At 40.5% G+C, this 15587-nt stretch overlaps 1 protein-coding gene across 5 annotated transcripts in view; it reads right to left on the bottom strand.

Moving 5' to 3' along the window:
- Positions 1 to 6473: 6473 nt before the first annotated feature.
- The window catches only part of LOC127384335 (putative threonine dehydratase), a 28026-nt gene continuing 18912 nt past the window's right edge, over positions 6474 to 15587 (bottom strand). For all 5 annotated transcript variants that reach the window (XM_051618578.1, XM_051618577.1, XM_051618575.1 and 2 more), the window contains 4 exons: positions 15030 to 15155; positions 13662 to 13829; positions 13292 to 13349; positions 6474 to 7161 (listed from right to left, as the gene is read on the bottom strand). In XM_051618578.1, the coding sequence (XP_051474538.1) occupies positions 7063 to 7161; positions 13292 to 13349; positions 13662 to 13829; positions 15030 to 15155 (451 nt within the window). In that variant the 3' untranslated portion in view covers positions 6474 to 7062. The remainder of the gene's footprint in view (positions 7162 to 13291; positions 13350 to 13661; positions 13830 to 15029; positions 15156 to 15587) is intronic.

The following is a 15587-nucleotide window of genomic DNA, read 5'->3' as shown; positions in this document are numbered from 1 at the left end:
GATATTTCTGCCAGCTAGGCTGTTATAAATGCTATTTAACCATCCATTTGAAATTGAAAACATAAGAAAAAAACACCTTGCTATGACAACCTCTATGCAAAACTGGCTGTGCCTTATGCTAATAATGTAAAGTAGACATCACAAGGATTTAAAACAACAGTGTCTGTTTTTTCTAGGCATATGCAAAAATAAGTCATTTTTTATTTGACCTGCATCAGTGATCAAAAGAAATAACTTCGTACAAGTCACAAATAACCACATAATTAAAAAACAGTGCTTTTATGCTGTGATTGCTTGATAACTTTGCTGCAGGAGAAGACAAAGAAACTACTAGATCCATTTCCACCTTTAAATCAGAATATATGGAAATGAGTGTAAGGTACATCTAAAATGAAGGTGAGCAATCCAGATCAGCATGTTTGGCAAATCACTGCTCCAGTCACTCTGTTGATAAGAGCCTGGGTCAGGAAATCCAGTGTTAGCTCAGAAACTGCCAGTCTGAGCACAGGCAATGAGATGTCTCCCATCTGTTTCCATGAGCTATTTCTAAAACCTTAAAGGCTGAAGCTCATTTTTGCAAGAGAGTGATGGGAAACCTCTCTGAGGATCACAACATACTGTCTTGCTTTGCTTGTCTTTCATACCAACCTAAATTTTTCTAAACACAACAGGAGTCAACCAGGCCAGCCTTTGGAAATACCCAAGTGCTGGTTCATTAAGGTAATTTAATTTGCCTGGGGTTAAGGCAGCTGCTCTCCAGAATGGCAATAGAGCCCCGTTAAAGCTGGGGGAATGGCTTCATTGACCACTGCCAAAGTCTGCAGTGAATTTGACCACTACAGGCAAGGTCTTTGAAGTCCTGCAGTCTGCTGCTTGTTGGCATTCAGGCACCATCTCTGGGGTGGGAGGGCAGAAACTGCAGACCTTCCACAGAAATACAGTAGATTTTAGAGGAACATGTTATGAAAAGCAACTGCTAGCTCACCCATTGTAAGTTTTCCAGGCAAATGACCTTTCCAAAGAAAAACATAACTAATACAGTAATGTTTCCATGAATTAAAGTTAATTATACGAGCCTTCTGGATTTATAACTCATGTTTGAATAGAAAGAGGGAAACATCAATCCACATTTTCTAATTACAGTACTGTTGTTTAAAAGGCCTCATTAATGGGGCTGTCACAGTCTCAGTTCACTATTTACAAGGCTATGCAGTTTAAAAAAATCCTCTGCTTTTTTGCTTGTTAATGACAAGCTTGTACATTTTATCCCCCTGCCTCCCAGCAGGTGAACTCCACATACAAATTAAGATATATTTCTAAAGCTTTTTTTAATTATTCCATCTATTTGAGGGCTTAATGAAAACTTCTGGGAAATGGCCAACAGCCTACACATTCAGCTTTACCTTGCCAGGGCCATGGTTATTCAGACTGGTGCTCACATGCAGGGCTTGCATGAACAGCTCAAGGAATTGTCATGGTTTGTTGAAAACAAAACAAACCTTCAACATCTCCTTTACCATCCCTTTTCAGAGAAGTAACATGGCACAATCCACAAACTGTACTAGACTTTACAAGGCCCCTGCAACTCCAAACATAGCTACAGCACACACATGGATGTGAGGGAGGAGGGCAAAGGAAGAAAAAGAGGTACAAGGAGCAACATTGTATTATTTATCAGTGCTCTTTGAGACTGTTCTCTCAGAGAAAAAACCTCTTAGGTGCCCTTCGAAGGAACAGACAGAGACACCCATTTACTGTGTTTAGAAACCATACAAGGTAAAACATCCTTCTAAAGATACACCAGAATTCTTATCAAAAGAAAAACCACACACAGACAACACCCTTCTTCACAAATTTCAGAAGCATGAAAGATTAAAAAGTTCACAGTTGAAAGCAAAACAAAGCAAATAGAAGTACCTGCATTGAGAAGAGCTCCCAGAAAGTATCACCAGCACAGCTAAACCCTCTCTCCAACATACACTTCACCCAAGAGGCAGGGCAAGTCCCTCTTATCCTTTCTGTGCATGCACTCAGGTGTGGTTGATCTGGCTCTGCTCCTTAAGGACTTTTCCTTTCTTCCTTAGGAGTCCTTAGGGACCATTCTGCTTTTTCAGAGGTAAGTTGCATGAGCTTAGGAACCCTGTTGTTAAATATCAGCATTATTGAACTACTGCTAAACATTTCTATTTTATTAGCATGTTTTCCAACCACCAATTTTTGCTGCAGCTTTACGTAAAATAAATGAAGTGCTTTTGAACAGTGGGAAATTCATCAGCTTAGGAGGGCATGACATTCAGCATAATTCCCCCTCCATTGGGATGTAGCAGAAGTTGAGAGCAGGTTAAAACTGAGGTTTGTAATAGAAAAAAAACTCTGCTAACTTCAGTATCCTATACATGGCAGACTGTTTGCACCAAAACAAGCAGCAAACATGATAGGAGAGTGAAGGCCATCAACAAGGGCATCACCAGCTCTAGTGGAAAGAAAGAGGGCATCACCCCACTCTACTTGGTGCATGTCAGACCACACCTGGACTATTGTGTTCGGTTTTGGTCCCTGCTCTACAAAAAGGATGGGGAGAGGCTGGAGAGGGTGCAGGGAAGGGCCACAAGGAGGATCAGAGGACTGGAGGACCTGCCATGTGAGGAGAGGCTGAGAGAACTGGGTTTGTTCAGCCTTGAGAAGAGAAGGCTTTGGGGAGACCTTATTACCATGTTCCAGTGCTTAGAGGGTGGCTGCCAAGAAGATGGAGACTCCCTATTTACAAGGAATCACATGGAAAAGACAAGGGGTAATGGGCACGAGTTGCTCCTGGGGAGATTCCAATTGGACACAAGAGGTAAATTTTTCACCATAAGGACAAATATTGGAATAGTCTCCCAAAGGAAGTGGTAGATTCCCCCCACACTGGACAGTTTTAAGTCTCATCTTGACAGGGTGCTGAGCCATCTCATATAGTATTACCTAGAAAGGTTGGACCAGATGATCCTTGAGGTCCCTTCCAACCTGGCATCCTAGGATGATTCTGTGAAACAAATGAAAGACAGGAATTACAGCCCAGCCCTGGCCTCCTACAGTGTCCTTTTCTGATCACTAAACCACATGCCCGGTCTAGATCTAGCAGAAGTTGGATATAACATGTCAAAGGCACTTACTGCATTTTGGGACAGGAAGAAGGAACACATGTTTCTAAATCTTCCAAAAGTAGTGGAAAAGGTGGCAAGGACACACAACTTGCAAGGGGAGATGAACTTGTCCTGATGCTACATAAACACCCACTGGCACAGCTTTAGTTATTAATCCAGAGCTAACAGGAGCTGCCTGGAGAAATTAAGGAATTAATGTGGGATTAAATTTTGTTTCAAGTAAATTTAGGCCTTGTTTGCATCGGTTCTTGGAAGAAGTTGTGCTGTGTCCCTGACAAAGCTTGCATTCACAGGACTGCTCCCAAAGCTGAGCAGCTTAGCTCTAGCAGAACTACCTGGGTCAAAATATCCTGTTCCACTGGAGACAAGAACACTGGGAACAAGCGGGTGGTGTGCTGCACCCTGAAGCTGAAGGACTGGTTTACTGAAATTTGTGATATTTATGACAAGTACCTCTGAGATCTGATTTGCCAGATATCATGGACTTAATTCACCGACACAAGCCCAGCCCAGGATATCTCTGCCCACAGGCCCTGCAGAGTGCCCAGGGGCACAGCCAGGGACACGTGAGGCAGCATTTGCCCCTGTCCCAGTACGTGGAACAGAATCCCTTTCCAAGCAGGAAGGAGAGATGCCTGCCCAGCCATGCTGGCGAGCAGCCTGGCAGCCCCCACCCTGCTCCACAGGGCAGGAGCAGCAGGAGCACCAATCCTGCCCAGCTGCACTCACCTCCCTGCAGCCCCAAGCTCCTCATGCATGAATGATGTGGATTTTGTGTCCATGTCAAAGACAGAGAAAGGAAAAAATAAAATAACTTTGAATTTTTAATGCAAGGCTGCTACCAGTGCATTCTTCATTCTTTCATTACTGAGGAGGCATAGCATAATTTTAGTTATTTTTCAAATAAATACAGTGCTTAGACTTACATTTGGCTGATTTAACAATTTGTGAAGTTTTTGCATAATCATTAGAGTTATTTTTTTCAAGGTACCTAAGAAGACTCTATATAAAAATAGTCCTTTAAATGAAACATTTAAAAGCACATTGTTAGATCTTTGAAATGCCATCATTCTATTCTATTTCTTAATGCAAAAAAATTAGTTGCACAGGTATTTCAATATTATTTCCCATTGCATACATTCATTTAAAAGTTTAATTTTGATTTTTATTTTTTTTTCCCTTGGAAGTACTAAAGCTTAGCTTTAAAGCCTATGGACTTGGATAAAAAACCTGCATGTATAATGTTTATTTCCAGTGTCTTCTAGATGTCCCTTTCCTTTTTTTGCTTTTTCTTTTTCTTCTCCCCCAAAACTCATTTTCAAAATCATACATTGATTTTGAACTAACTGACTTTTGGTTGCTCTGTCTGCTCTCTTTCTTGCCACTGTCTTGTGAAGACCTGCTAAATGCAGTTCCCACTAATTAGAAAATAAGTTATTAGTGCTCTGAGCTTCTAAAAAAAAAGTTGAGGATCATTTAGCACAATAAACCAAGGACTCAGACAGCAGAAGTTGGTGGCTACTATTGAGAACTGGTTATAAAGTCCCATTTTCTTTTCACATAAAAACCTAAGATATCCTCAGAACTTCCCGAAAGTTTTTCCTAAATTAGACCCTTATTTACAGTGGGTTTACATCCCCAAACTGCTCTTTGATGATGTGGTTCATTGCACATTTCAATGGAAGTAGCATGTACACAACATGAAGTCTGTCATCGCGTATTTCCATACAGATTTCTGAAACTCTTCTGACCATGAAGAAAGGAGTTGTGTCTGACAGGCCGTGGTTTACAGGACCAAGCCCCATACCCTTCATTCTGGCTGGCAAGAAGGGAAAGAAACTAACCATTGAAGCATCATTAATTTTTAGTTACATGTGAAAACCAACACAGTCCTTCCAAAAACAGACCAAAACAATGAACTTCGGTTATTTGTCCACCATTTGTGAGAGTCTCTTCTCTCATACTGCTCTTTCATAAGCCACAAGAAGAAGGAATGAACAGGCCAATTCCCAGAAAAAACAATAATGCAGAGACCACCAGATTGCTTCCCTCTTTGTCCCACTTTCCAGGCACAAGTTAAGTCCTAGACATAGCTGACTATCTGGAAGTAGTAGATACAATGCAGATGAGCTCTGCATAAGATGGATGTGCAGTTCATTCTTTTTAGTCCACAGGGACCCTCAGCTTAGGCTGCTCTAACTCTTCCAATGATGCCCTTCCTAGCCTACAGATGAACTAGAGTTAAGAAAGGGCAGAGAAAGCTTTCACCCACCTCAGGACATCTCCTCTTCCACATGTGACTTTTTGATTGTATTTTAAAGACAAAAGTTTCCCACTGCAGAACCAGGAAAGGCAACACACTAGCAAGCCCATTCCTAATTCAGAGGGGGACTAAAGATGGAAGGTCAATGGAAAAATTGTACTATGACAACAAAGGAGTGTCACTAAGGGCTTGCAGCATCTTTCTCCCCAAAAAGCTATATCATGGACACCTAGCAACAGCTCACCCACAGGCACTAGGAATGATTTGATCCTGTGTAGCCTGTGGAGACACACTCACTCTGACCTGGCTGCATTTTCAGATGAGCACTGCTAAACACATAACCTTTATTTTATACACTTAATTATCATCTTGGTATGCTAGCAGTAGGGTTAAAACCTGTTATTAAAATGCCTACACCCAAAATTTCAGTCAATCCTGGTTAAATTTAACCAAGTGGAATGGTATATATTTGCTCTGTTGAGCTGGCCTTAAATTGAGTTTTGCCCAAGTGGAAAGGCAACTGTTACAGGCATACTCAGAAGTGGGCCTGAATTCTTCTTATATCTCTTGCCATCCCACTCTGTTACCTTATTAGTTGGTCTCTGCCTGTAGTGATAAAAGTGGTATTTAGGTCAATGTGTTCTTTGTTAATTGTATTAGCCATGTGCCTAAGATTTAGGCTTCCTCTTCTCCCAGCACTGCCTTTGGCTATTAACATGTGGTCTTTAAATATATTTCACTCTTACAGTGTTCTTAATCTGTCAGGTGAGATGGATAGAGTCTGTTTTCAGCAGACTAAGATGATCAGTGGAATGCTAATTACAAAATCCACATGGATGGAGAGACCCCTTTTTATAAAGAAACACAAGACATTTCATATGCTACTTTTAATACTAAGTCCCTAGGAGCAGAGGGAAGAAACATATTTGTGTTCTGCCTATGAAGTCTAATTATATTAACAATACAGGGCTTTTTTTTGCTGCCAACATATTTTGGAACTTAGTTTTATAAATAGGATAATTTCCCTTGGGAAAAAAAACAAAACAAAACAAAACAAAACAATATTGGCTTTTATCTTCAAAAGGTTTTTTGTTTTTGTTTTATTTAAATGACATTTTATTAGCATAATTTTTCCTCACACGATAGCAAAGATCAGAAGTGTGTTCAAACCCACATCCACACACATGTATAGGTCTCCCAAAGCAGACTGAGCAAGTGGAGAACTTCTGGCTTGAAAATGGAAAATATTAGCAGTATAGCAAAATCAGCAGATGGAGAGGCATTACTTGAAATTAGGAGCATCAAAATCAAGAGAGGTCCATTTTCAGATGTAAAGAAAAATGCCTTCTTCCTGTTTATTTATGGAATGCAATTGGATCCTACAAACTAGTGAAAATCCAGACAGCCAGATAAAAATGACGTATTGAATTCCAACACCAGCAGAGGCTAGAAGTTTTCCTTAGCTAAGCTACAGTTTTGCGTTTAACTTTATTCCCAAGGACATTCGCTACTGCTTGAGCAGGAAATAAATATCCTGAAACTATTTGCTAACTGTTCAGCTTTGAAAGAGAATATCGTTCTGAATGCCTCAAGATTAGGGCTCTGTAAAATACTTGTCAGAGGACCTTGGCCCCTTCCCTTGTGCTCTGCCCATCACCGCTCCGTCCAGGCGGCTGTGGGGTAGCGTTCCAGCAGTGCGTTCCTCAGCTGGGCTGTGTGGATCTTGTCTCTGGTCTCCACAGTGCAGGTGACCTGGGAAAAGAATTAGGAACATTCCTGATGGCATGGCAGCAATCTCAGACTAAGGCATTTCCAACAAAATCCTAAAATACACTCGTAAAAGCAGAATGATCAGTTCAACATAAAAATTCTGGACCTCACATCCCCTGGCCATGCAGGTAAGAAAACTGACATTGCAGATGTCTGGGGTTCTTCCAGCTCTTCTGAACAGTCTTAAAATCTTCCAACAGCCCTTCTTTTTATTGTCTTCAAAGCTTGAACAAGACAGACTGATCTTCTGCTGACACCTGGACAAGTACTTGTACTGTTGGCCTCCCTGAAGTCACTCATCAGCACCTGCATTTTTCCATTCCCTGGGCTATGTATGTGGTGCTGCTGCCACCTCAACCATCTCTGACTCTTCCCTCACCCCATTCCCCATGTTTCTGTGTGGTGTTTGTTCATCCTTCAAGCTTTTTATATTCTCCTCCTCTCCTCTCTCATGAAGTTATCCCCCAGTCCTTTATCATCTGCAGTATTCTGGCTGGTTTCATCTACTCACACACTTTATTTTTGTTCTGATTTTTTTGTTTGGTCATTGCATCACTTCTTGTTTTCTGTTATGACTGTTCTGATGCTAAGTCAAACTAAACCCAGGCAAACTTAATTGTGATAGTTTTCTTCTTATTCTTCACTTGCCTCCAGAAGTATTATTGACACTCCTGTCATGCAAACACTGAAGGCAATAACTTCACTGTCATTTTTTCAATTCTTCTTTAATCCCTCTTTTCTGCATACTCACATCTCTACCACATCAGTTAAGAATCTGGGCACTACCAAAGCTAAGACACTGATGAAAAAGTGCAGAAGGAAAACTATATTTCACAATTTTAGACTGCTAACCCTGCTGGAGTTGTCACTGACATTTAAAGTGTCACCTGAGAAAAAGACCTCACAGAAACATGTAAATGTAGCAAGGAAATGCTCCAAGATGCGTTATGGTGCAACAACAGAGAGTGTATTGTAACAGGCCAATCTACAGAGAACAGAGGAAAAACTGGTCATGGTAACCTCAAGGTGGACTAGAGACAGATGCCATCTTTAACATTCCTATTGTAGCTGCATCCTTTACAGACAGCAACAAGGCAAAAAAAAATAATAAATCATCTCTACTTTAATATGCTTATTGAGGACATTTCTAAACAAAAACTTTGTGAAGTCATGTTTCTGTGAATGAGCTTTTAATCACAATAAATGTTTAGCAAAACACTGAAGGAAAAGACAAAACACTAACTCCAGGTTGTTCTAAAGAGACATGAGCTCACTTAATGATAAAACTGGCTAGAGCTTCTTAAATACTCATCATGACACAAGTCACATTTCTGATCTGTTTCTGTAATTCTTCACCTCTAATTGTGAACCTAGTTCTGTTCTTGTTTGGTTCTTTGGAACACAAATCAGATGCTAATTTCTTTCTGCTCTGAAAAAGTGGTATTTAGTCTCAAAAGAAGGGAAGTCACAGAAGACAGTTAATAATGAGAGAAGTGGGTAGAACACAAAGACTTGGAAAAGTATCTGAAAGATATCTAGGCACCCAAGTACCAGATACCCGTTATCCATTTCCTGGTTCATATAAAATCACTGAAGCTTTGCAGTCATATCTTCAGGAATGCACACACTTCTCTCTCACAGAGTCTGTAATTAAAAAACCCCAACCTTTTCACCCTTCTGCAGCAATCATGCCAGGTTTGTCCTGAACAAATCAACTACTGCACTAGGAACCAGTCTGGACTTACCAGGTTCAGCTTTGAATGTCTGACAGCAAAGCAGTTGCTCTGCCCTGAGAGTAGCCATGGGAAAGCTCTGATTTATAGAGCCAAGCATCCTCCCCTCTGCCCTTTTCTTTCTGCTAATGATTGAAGCCAGACAGACTTGGATAGATTGGAGCCAGAGTGCTTGTAAACAGCTTGGATAAATATTGTCTTTTTGTTCTGTCCATGCACAGCATCCAGCACACGATATGGCCCTTACTCTACTATAGCGTATTTTAAAAGTAATACCAACAGCAGCTGCAGCAATAATAAACTGCAGGAATTTACCTGATTTTTCAGAGTTGACAAATAAAGGAAAAGAGAATATTTGCTCACAGCAGGAGCAAACAGAATCACACTTTCCAGCAGCTAGAGATCTAAACACAAAAGAAGACAAGAATTTGCTTTCTTGGTCAGTTTAAGCCAATTTACACTGCAGCTTTACCTTCACAGAACTCCTCTCTCTTCTTCACTTCACCTGGGAAGTATGATTTATCTGAATGTCCAACAGGACAGTCCTCATGTTCATGGGGAGGTATATGGGGATTGTTTTATCTAGGATGAGCAGTCATGCAGGTACTACCGGCTGTAGGAGGCCGCACCCCTACTGATGAACTAAGTGTAAGTGCTTCAAATTAGTCTTATTTAAGAACAAATAACAAAACTTATTGCCCAATGTTTCTTACACTCCAGACAAGATAACCCATGACAACCAGAGAAAAATTGACTTAAATTTTTTTTCAAACCCACACGCCCTCAGTCCTAGACAAAATCTTTTTGATCCAGCAGAGTTCTCACTGGCTGCAGGACCATGATTGCACAGTAGACCTTTATTTTCTGTGAATCAAGAAGTCCACAAAAACAAAACCAACAAAAACAGAGCACACTTTATGCATTTCTCTCCTGCATATATCCTTGCTGGATTAAAAAATAACTTAAAATAAAATTATCTAGTTCTGCAAGACCATTAAAATAACCAGCCAGGTGATTCTTTTACTGCATTTAGAGTTCCACTCTCTGTGGCAGGTTATCTGAAGACCGATTCCAGCCTAAGGGTCCAGTTAGCCCCTTAGATTTTTTTTATAGCAGACCTCGAAATAATGGAAAGCAGAATGGTTCTACTGAACATCGACATCTTGTGGGTTTTATTTAATAACTAGAAATGTGAGGCAGTAGAACACTGAAAAGAAAAAAAAAAAGATCATAAGTTATTACTCTGTGCGACACCAAAATCCAGCTGCATAAATGAAAATATTCATAGGAATTCATTCCATTTCAAAGAGAGGAAAGTTCGTAACATCACAAAAGGAGAAAAATTCTAGTTATGTGATGAGTAATTCAGGCAACAAGGTGGGCACCTCTGTTACCCTTTTAACTGCAAGTCTCACATTTGGGCACTTAGCCTTTTAGATAATATTTTCCTAGATATTAAAAATCATTCTGGCATGCCCCTGCCTGATATCTGCAAGGTTTGTGTGCAAATAAAGAGATTGGGTGGACATGCTGAGCCAATGCTAGAGAGCAGAGGAAATGAGCAAAATTGCTCAAAAGATTTCAGTCTTTTGTGCTTTTCCATATTCTATGTAAAGATAGATCATATCTAGCTAGTGCAATTCCTTATATCCCTGACTCCTCCAATGAACCTTTCTATTCCACTTCTCTATCACAGAAACCATATTCTTAATCTTCATCTTCTTTTAAACTGTTGGTCTTGCAGGATTCACATAACTTAATGTTGATGATACCCTACACTCAGCAGCAGTATAGGTTTGCTTGCACAAAAATCACTAGAGTTAGAAATTAAAACTATATACACTGGTTCCAGTTCTATAAATAAAGCAGGGCATTTCACTTCTATTAACAAAGTCAACAACTGGGTAATACTCTGTAATGTGCAGTTAACACCCAGTGTAGGTTACTGCACATTACAGAGTATTTGGCAACAGCATTTCAGTTTACAGTTTGGGGATCAGCTCCCAGACCATCTCCCCTGAGGCTGGTGCAATGCAATGCTTGAGCAAGGGTGCAACCACTGCCACAGCTGTCACTTGGTTGTGCAACCTGAGCCTTATCTTTTGGTACACTCTGACATTCAGGTCAGTGAACACCAACAGGTTCCTATCACATTACCTAAATCAGATAATAATCCAGCAGGTCCACTCTTGGCATGCAAACAGACTATCTGCAAGGATCCTCCCATGGTGTGTTCCAAGTGTGCACAAGATGAATAAACACCAACCCAGCACCAGACTGGGGGGAAAAAAAAAAAAAAGGCATCTCTGTCTTCCTGAGAAGCAGGAACTAGAAGCCAAGATTTTCTCCTTTGGACATGAAGGGGTAAATCTAAAAGGGTGATTAAATACTGAGATGAAAATCTTGACAGGACTGATTTAGAGTTTCAAAATTAAGCCACTACACATACTGCTCTCTTCTGTCAAACACTTAATCTATATCCACAGTTGAAAGTATGTTAGAGGAGAGTGGGTATAATTCTAATGCCTTTCTTATTATTACCACCAGTTCAACACACAATAATTTTAGATCTTGATCCAGACCTAAATGCATACTTTAATGTGCTGTGATTTACACAGATGAAAATGATCAAGCTCTTTGCAGGTCTGTTTTACTAGCAAGTGCTTAAAATGCTTTGCTGACACAGGGCTTTGGCTCTTACAAACGTGAGAAAAAAAAAGCAAATCTTCACCCATGTCTTAGCTTTAGTATGAAAATATGTATTTTTATACATATGATTAGAGCAAATTAATTGTGATGCTTAACGATAAATTCCATATTATACCATATTTTTTTTACCCTTGTTTTAATTTTGAAAGAAAGGCTTCACAATTCACTAGGTGTCACTAGACAGAACTGCCTCCAAAATCACTGAGGTCTATAAATTTGGATCACTACTTTGTGCTTCACATCTAATTATACCATAGCCTCTCCCAGGCCGATGAAAAGCCGTCATGCTAATCCAACATCAAATCAGTTTATTCAGGGATGCAAATTCCTCCCTTCAGCCCTCCTGTTGTACAACACTGTCATATTTTTCAAGTGTATAGTCAGTGAAAATACATTGTGTTTAAAGTGCAGACAATAGCACATGACACTTTTTCTTTCAGGGACAGTATTTACTACAGATCCTGATAAAACTGCCTCATCAGGAGAGGCTAAAAGAGCAATGGAAAGTTGTTCTTACATTTTCAATCAAAAACTAAGAGAGTGAATTTTTTTTTTTTTTTAATTACTTAGTGACATTAATAAAAATGACAAGCCTTCATAAAAATAACATAGAAAGCTTTGAAAGAGTTACAGAGTTTGTAGAATCTATCTTTCAGTAAAAAGGTTTTTCAGAGCTAAGTTAGTTGCTGAATCAGAGTGATGTTCTACCCTGTGCAGTGCCACATTATCTTCAAGTTATCCAAATCAGTAAGCTGGCCTATCAGGATGGCACACTGCAGAGCAATGTAGCTTTAGTTGAAGACACTTGAAAAAAATGATACTATCATGTTCTGAAAGATGTCCATTAACTTTGTTGTAGTCCTTTGCTATAGTAATCTTGACTCTAATCTATTCTTTATATCTGCAAGTCAAAATACTGAACAGGTTTTTGCATTCAGGTGGGAAACCAGATTTAAAAGCTAAAATAGAACAACTTGGTTACTCAAGTAGCATTACATAGCAAAAAGCCTGTTAACAAAAATCCCTGATTTGACTTCTACCTGTGACTTCACAAACTAAGTCAGGCTAGACTTAGACAGCAGTAGCATGAAGTCAGTGCAAACCACACCCTTGCCAAACCAGTTGAAATAAAAGATTTGCCATGAGGTCCTTTAAAGAGGTGTCACTAACAGATAACATGTCCTCACTGTTACTGTATCAAACGCTCAACAAAGGAAAAACAAATTTGCTCTCTCCTCCTTGTGGATACAGTATAAAACTGAGGCCCTAGTTAAGAATTAGGATTCCTTAAGAGTAAGGATATTATCCACATTGCTGCAAGGCAAAACGATTTTGGATAATTACAGCCAGCCTATAAAGCTGGCTCTTCAGGTTCTGGACAGATGCTGCAGCTTGCTCACCACCTCCAGGACACCAGCAGGCACGTAAGGACAGTTGCTGCAGTTGTCCCTGCCCCGCGCGGCTGCGTGAAACAGGCCCTGCACCAGCTGTACACCTTGGGGGGCAAGGGGCTGTGGAACACAGCAGGCATCCCCTACCACAGTGCTCCTCAGATCACTGTGCACACTCTGTTGGACATCTTGATCATAGTCATATAGAGCTACAGGAAACCAGGACAAAGTCAGGGAGGTCAGTACTGCAGGAGAAGCTGAAATGGCATCTCGTCTTACCTCAACAGTGAAGAGCTCAGATGTCACAAACGTGCGTTCTTGTTGAATATCCAAAACTCTAGATCAAATAAGGGATAAATTAGAGATCATGACAATCCTTTGTCACTGTAAAATACTTTCTGTGACTGTTTGTACAGAAGCTATCTTTGTTGCTTTCTGTATCAGACATGTTACTCTGTGCTGCAAAGGTGCTTTCACATTGTAAGAAAATGTAAGGAAATACAAGTTTTTCCAAGACAAAACAAGAAAAAAAAATTGATTAACTAACTACTTATACTTGCCTTCAGAGAACATTTGGAAACATGTCCAAATCTTTAATAATCTTTATGCTATTATGTGATAATATTTCCCTACTGTTAGTCTGATTTACCTGGCTTCTTCCCGAGCTAAAATCTCCAGTAGCTTTGAAACATCTCCTGGGCAGTCAGCAAGCACAAGGGAAAACCTGCACACTCTGTTATCGAGCGTCAGTGCCCGAGCTATGCACTGCTGCAGCAAATGTAGCTCCAAGTTTCCACTGCATATAACAATTGCCACTCTGAAAACAGAGAGAAAAATAGAACTTTTTAGTAGCACTTGTTTGTGCACAGGAACCAAAAATCACGGACACTGTATTAAATGTCAGCTTAAGATTTGCTAGGACCACCCTTCAATAAATATGTATTACAAGTTATCTCCTGGTTAGAAGCTGGCTGCATTAGTTGGCCTGAAACTTTGTTTTCATTTCCTGGAGATTTTCATTTTGTTAGAGATATTTAGCTAGATAACTTTATTTCTGTTTCAAAATTTAAATATGTGACATAATTTTTCCCTGGAAGTTCTGAGTCTCAGAATCTTAATGGTTAAATAATATGTATGTTCAAGGCTTTCTGTAACCATGAATTAAATCCATCTCAGCCCTACAAAATGAGCACAAAAATGAAGAGCAAATGAAGAGCCACACAGTCTCTGATAATATATCTTTGCAGGGCCAAACCTGACCTCTTTAAACCCAAAGCTTTACATTATCCCTTTTATGTTAGCTGTACTGAATTGAAATTTACTGCTGCTCTGTAGGTACTCTGTCAGCCTCTTCTAAAGAATTGCCTGAGCAGTATTTTAGCATACAATGCTGTGCACTGGAAATTTTATTTTGTCTTGAGTGCATGCATGTTGAAACACGTTCCAGGCTATGTCCTGAGCCCAGGCTCAATCTGCTTAAGTACTGAATACTCCACTCCAGATGCAAGAAGGCACTTATCCACACATGTAATGCTAAGCACAAGGGTAATCCCAGTGACTGTCTGGGCAGGACTACTTGGGGCAGGGAGGTAGGTGTCACCAACTGACTACAGAAGACAGCCTAGCTCCTGTCATGCCACAGAGAGGGCTGATTTCCACAGGCAGAATGAGGGAAGGCAAGAAGCTGACAAGAGCAGGACGCCATCCTGGCAGAGGAGACCATGCCTGGTGGAGCTGTGTGTAATTGCCTTCCCTCCAAACATTTGAGAATAGAGAGAGATGACAAGATTTGTCTGGTCTCTCCAGGCTGACATTTGTCTTGCCCACCATGGTCTTCTCATCTTTGAGTGGTCTCTTCAGCCTGAAGCAGACTCCACAGATGGGCCTCTTGACAGTTCAGGGGCAGAAACTGCCTTGTCACTCAAAAAACAGGTAGCTTCTGTCCTCTCTGTTTCCTGGGACCAAGGCACTCAACCCCAAGCTTTAGCCACAGCTCTATTTGCAGTAGCTGCCATACCTTTTACCCTTCAACTCAGGCAGTTTCCCTGCAACAAGTGCTGCAAGTCCAATAGCCCCTTCTGCATCAACTGTGGCTCGCTCGTACTCCAGCAACCTCAGCATTGAAATGAGGATGTCCTCCTCCCTGGAGGCAAAAGAGTTACATCAAAACAAAAGAGCTACCAAAAGCAGAAAACAATTATTTATGTATGAAGGGATTCCTTCTGTCCTCCTGGGACAGCCCCAAAGTGGTTTTACAGCAAGCTGTGCTGGTGGGGAGGAATGTGCATCTGAGTCTTGTTATTAACTGAAAGACAGGATGGCATTTTTTACCAGAGCCACTGTGCTAGCAAAATCCTAGTGGCAAATATATTCTGCCAACTTGGACTTTCAGAGAAGATTTGGAAGAGTTTTGCCAAAAACTGTCTTCAAGTGTTACAGAACACAAGAAGGGAAATTTTTGCATCATCACCAGGTCATAGTAGCAGGTGAAGTTTTTGCCAAACTGGTCAAATATGTGGGATTGGGTTCAACACCTTCAGCGCCCCCCTTGGAAGGAAAGGCACCCTGTCACCAC

This window comes from Apus apus, chromosome 4, assembly GCF_020740795.1.
Source record: "Apus apus isolate bApuApu2 chromosome 4, bApuApu2.pri.cur, whole genome shotgun sequence".
Taxonomy (NCBI): domain Eukaryota; kingdom Metazoa; phylum Chordata; class Aves; order Apodiformes; family Apodidae; genus Apus; species Apus apus.
This window is presented reverse-complemented; position numbering and strand designations above follow the sequence as displayed.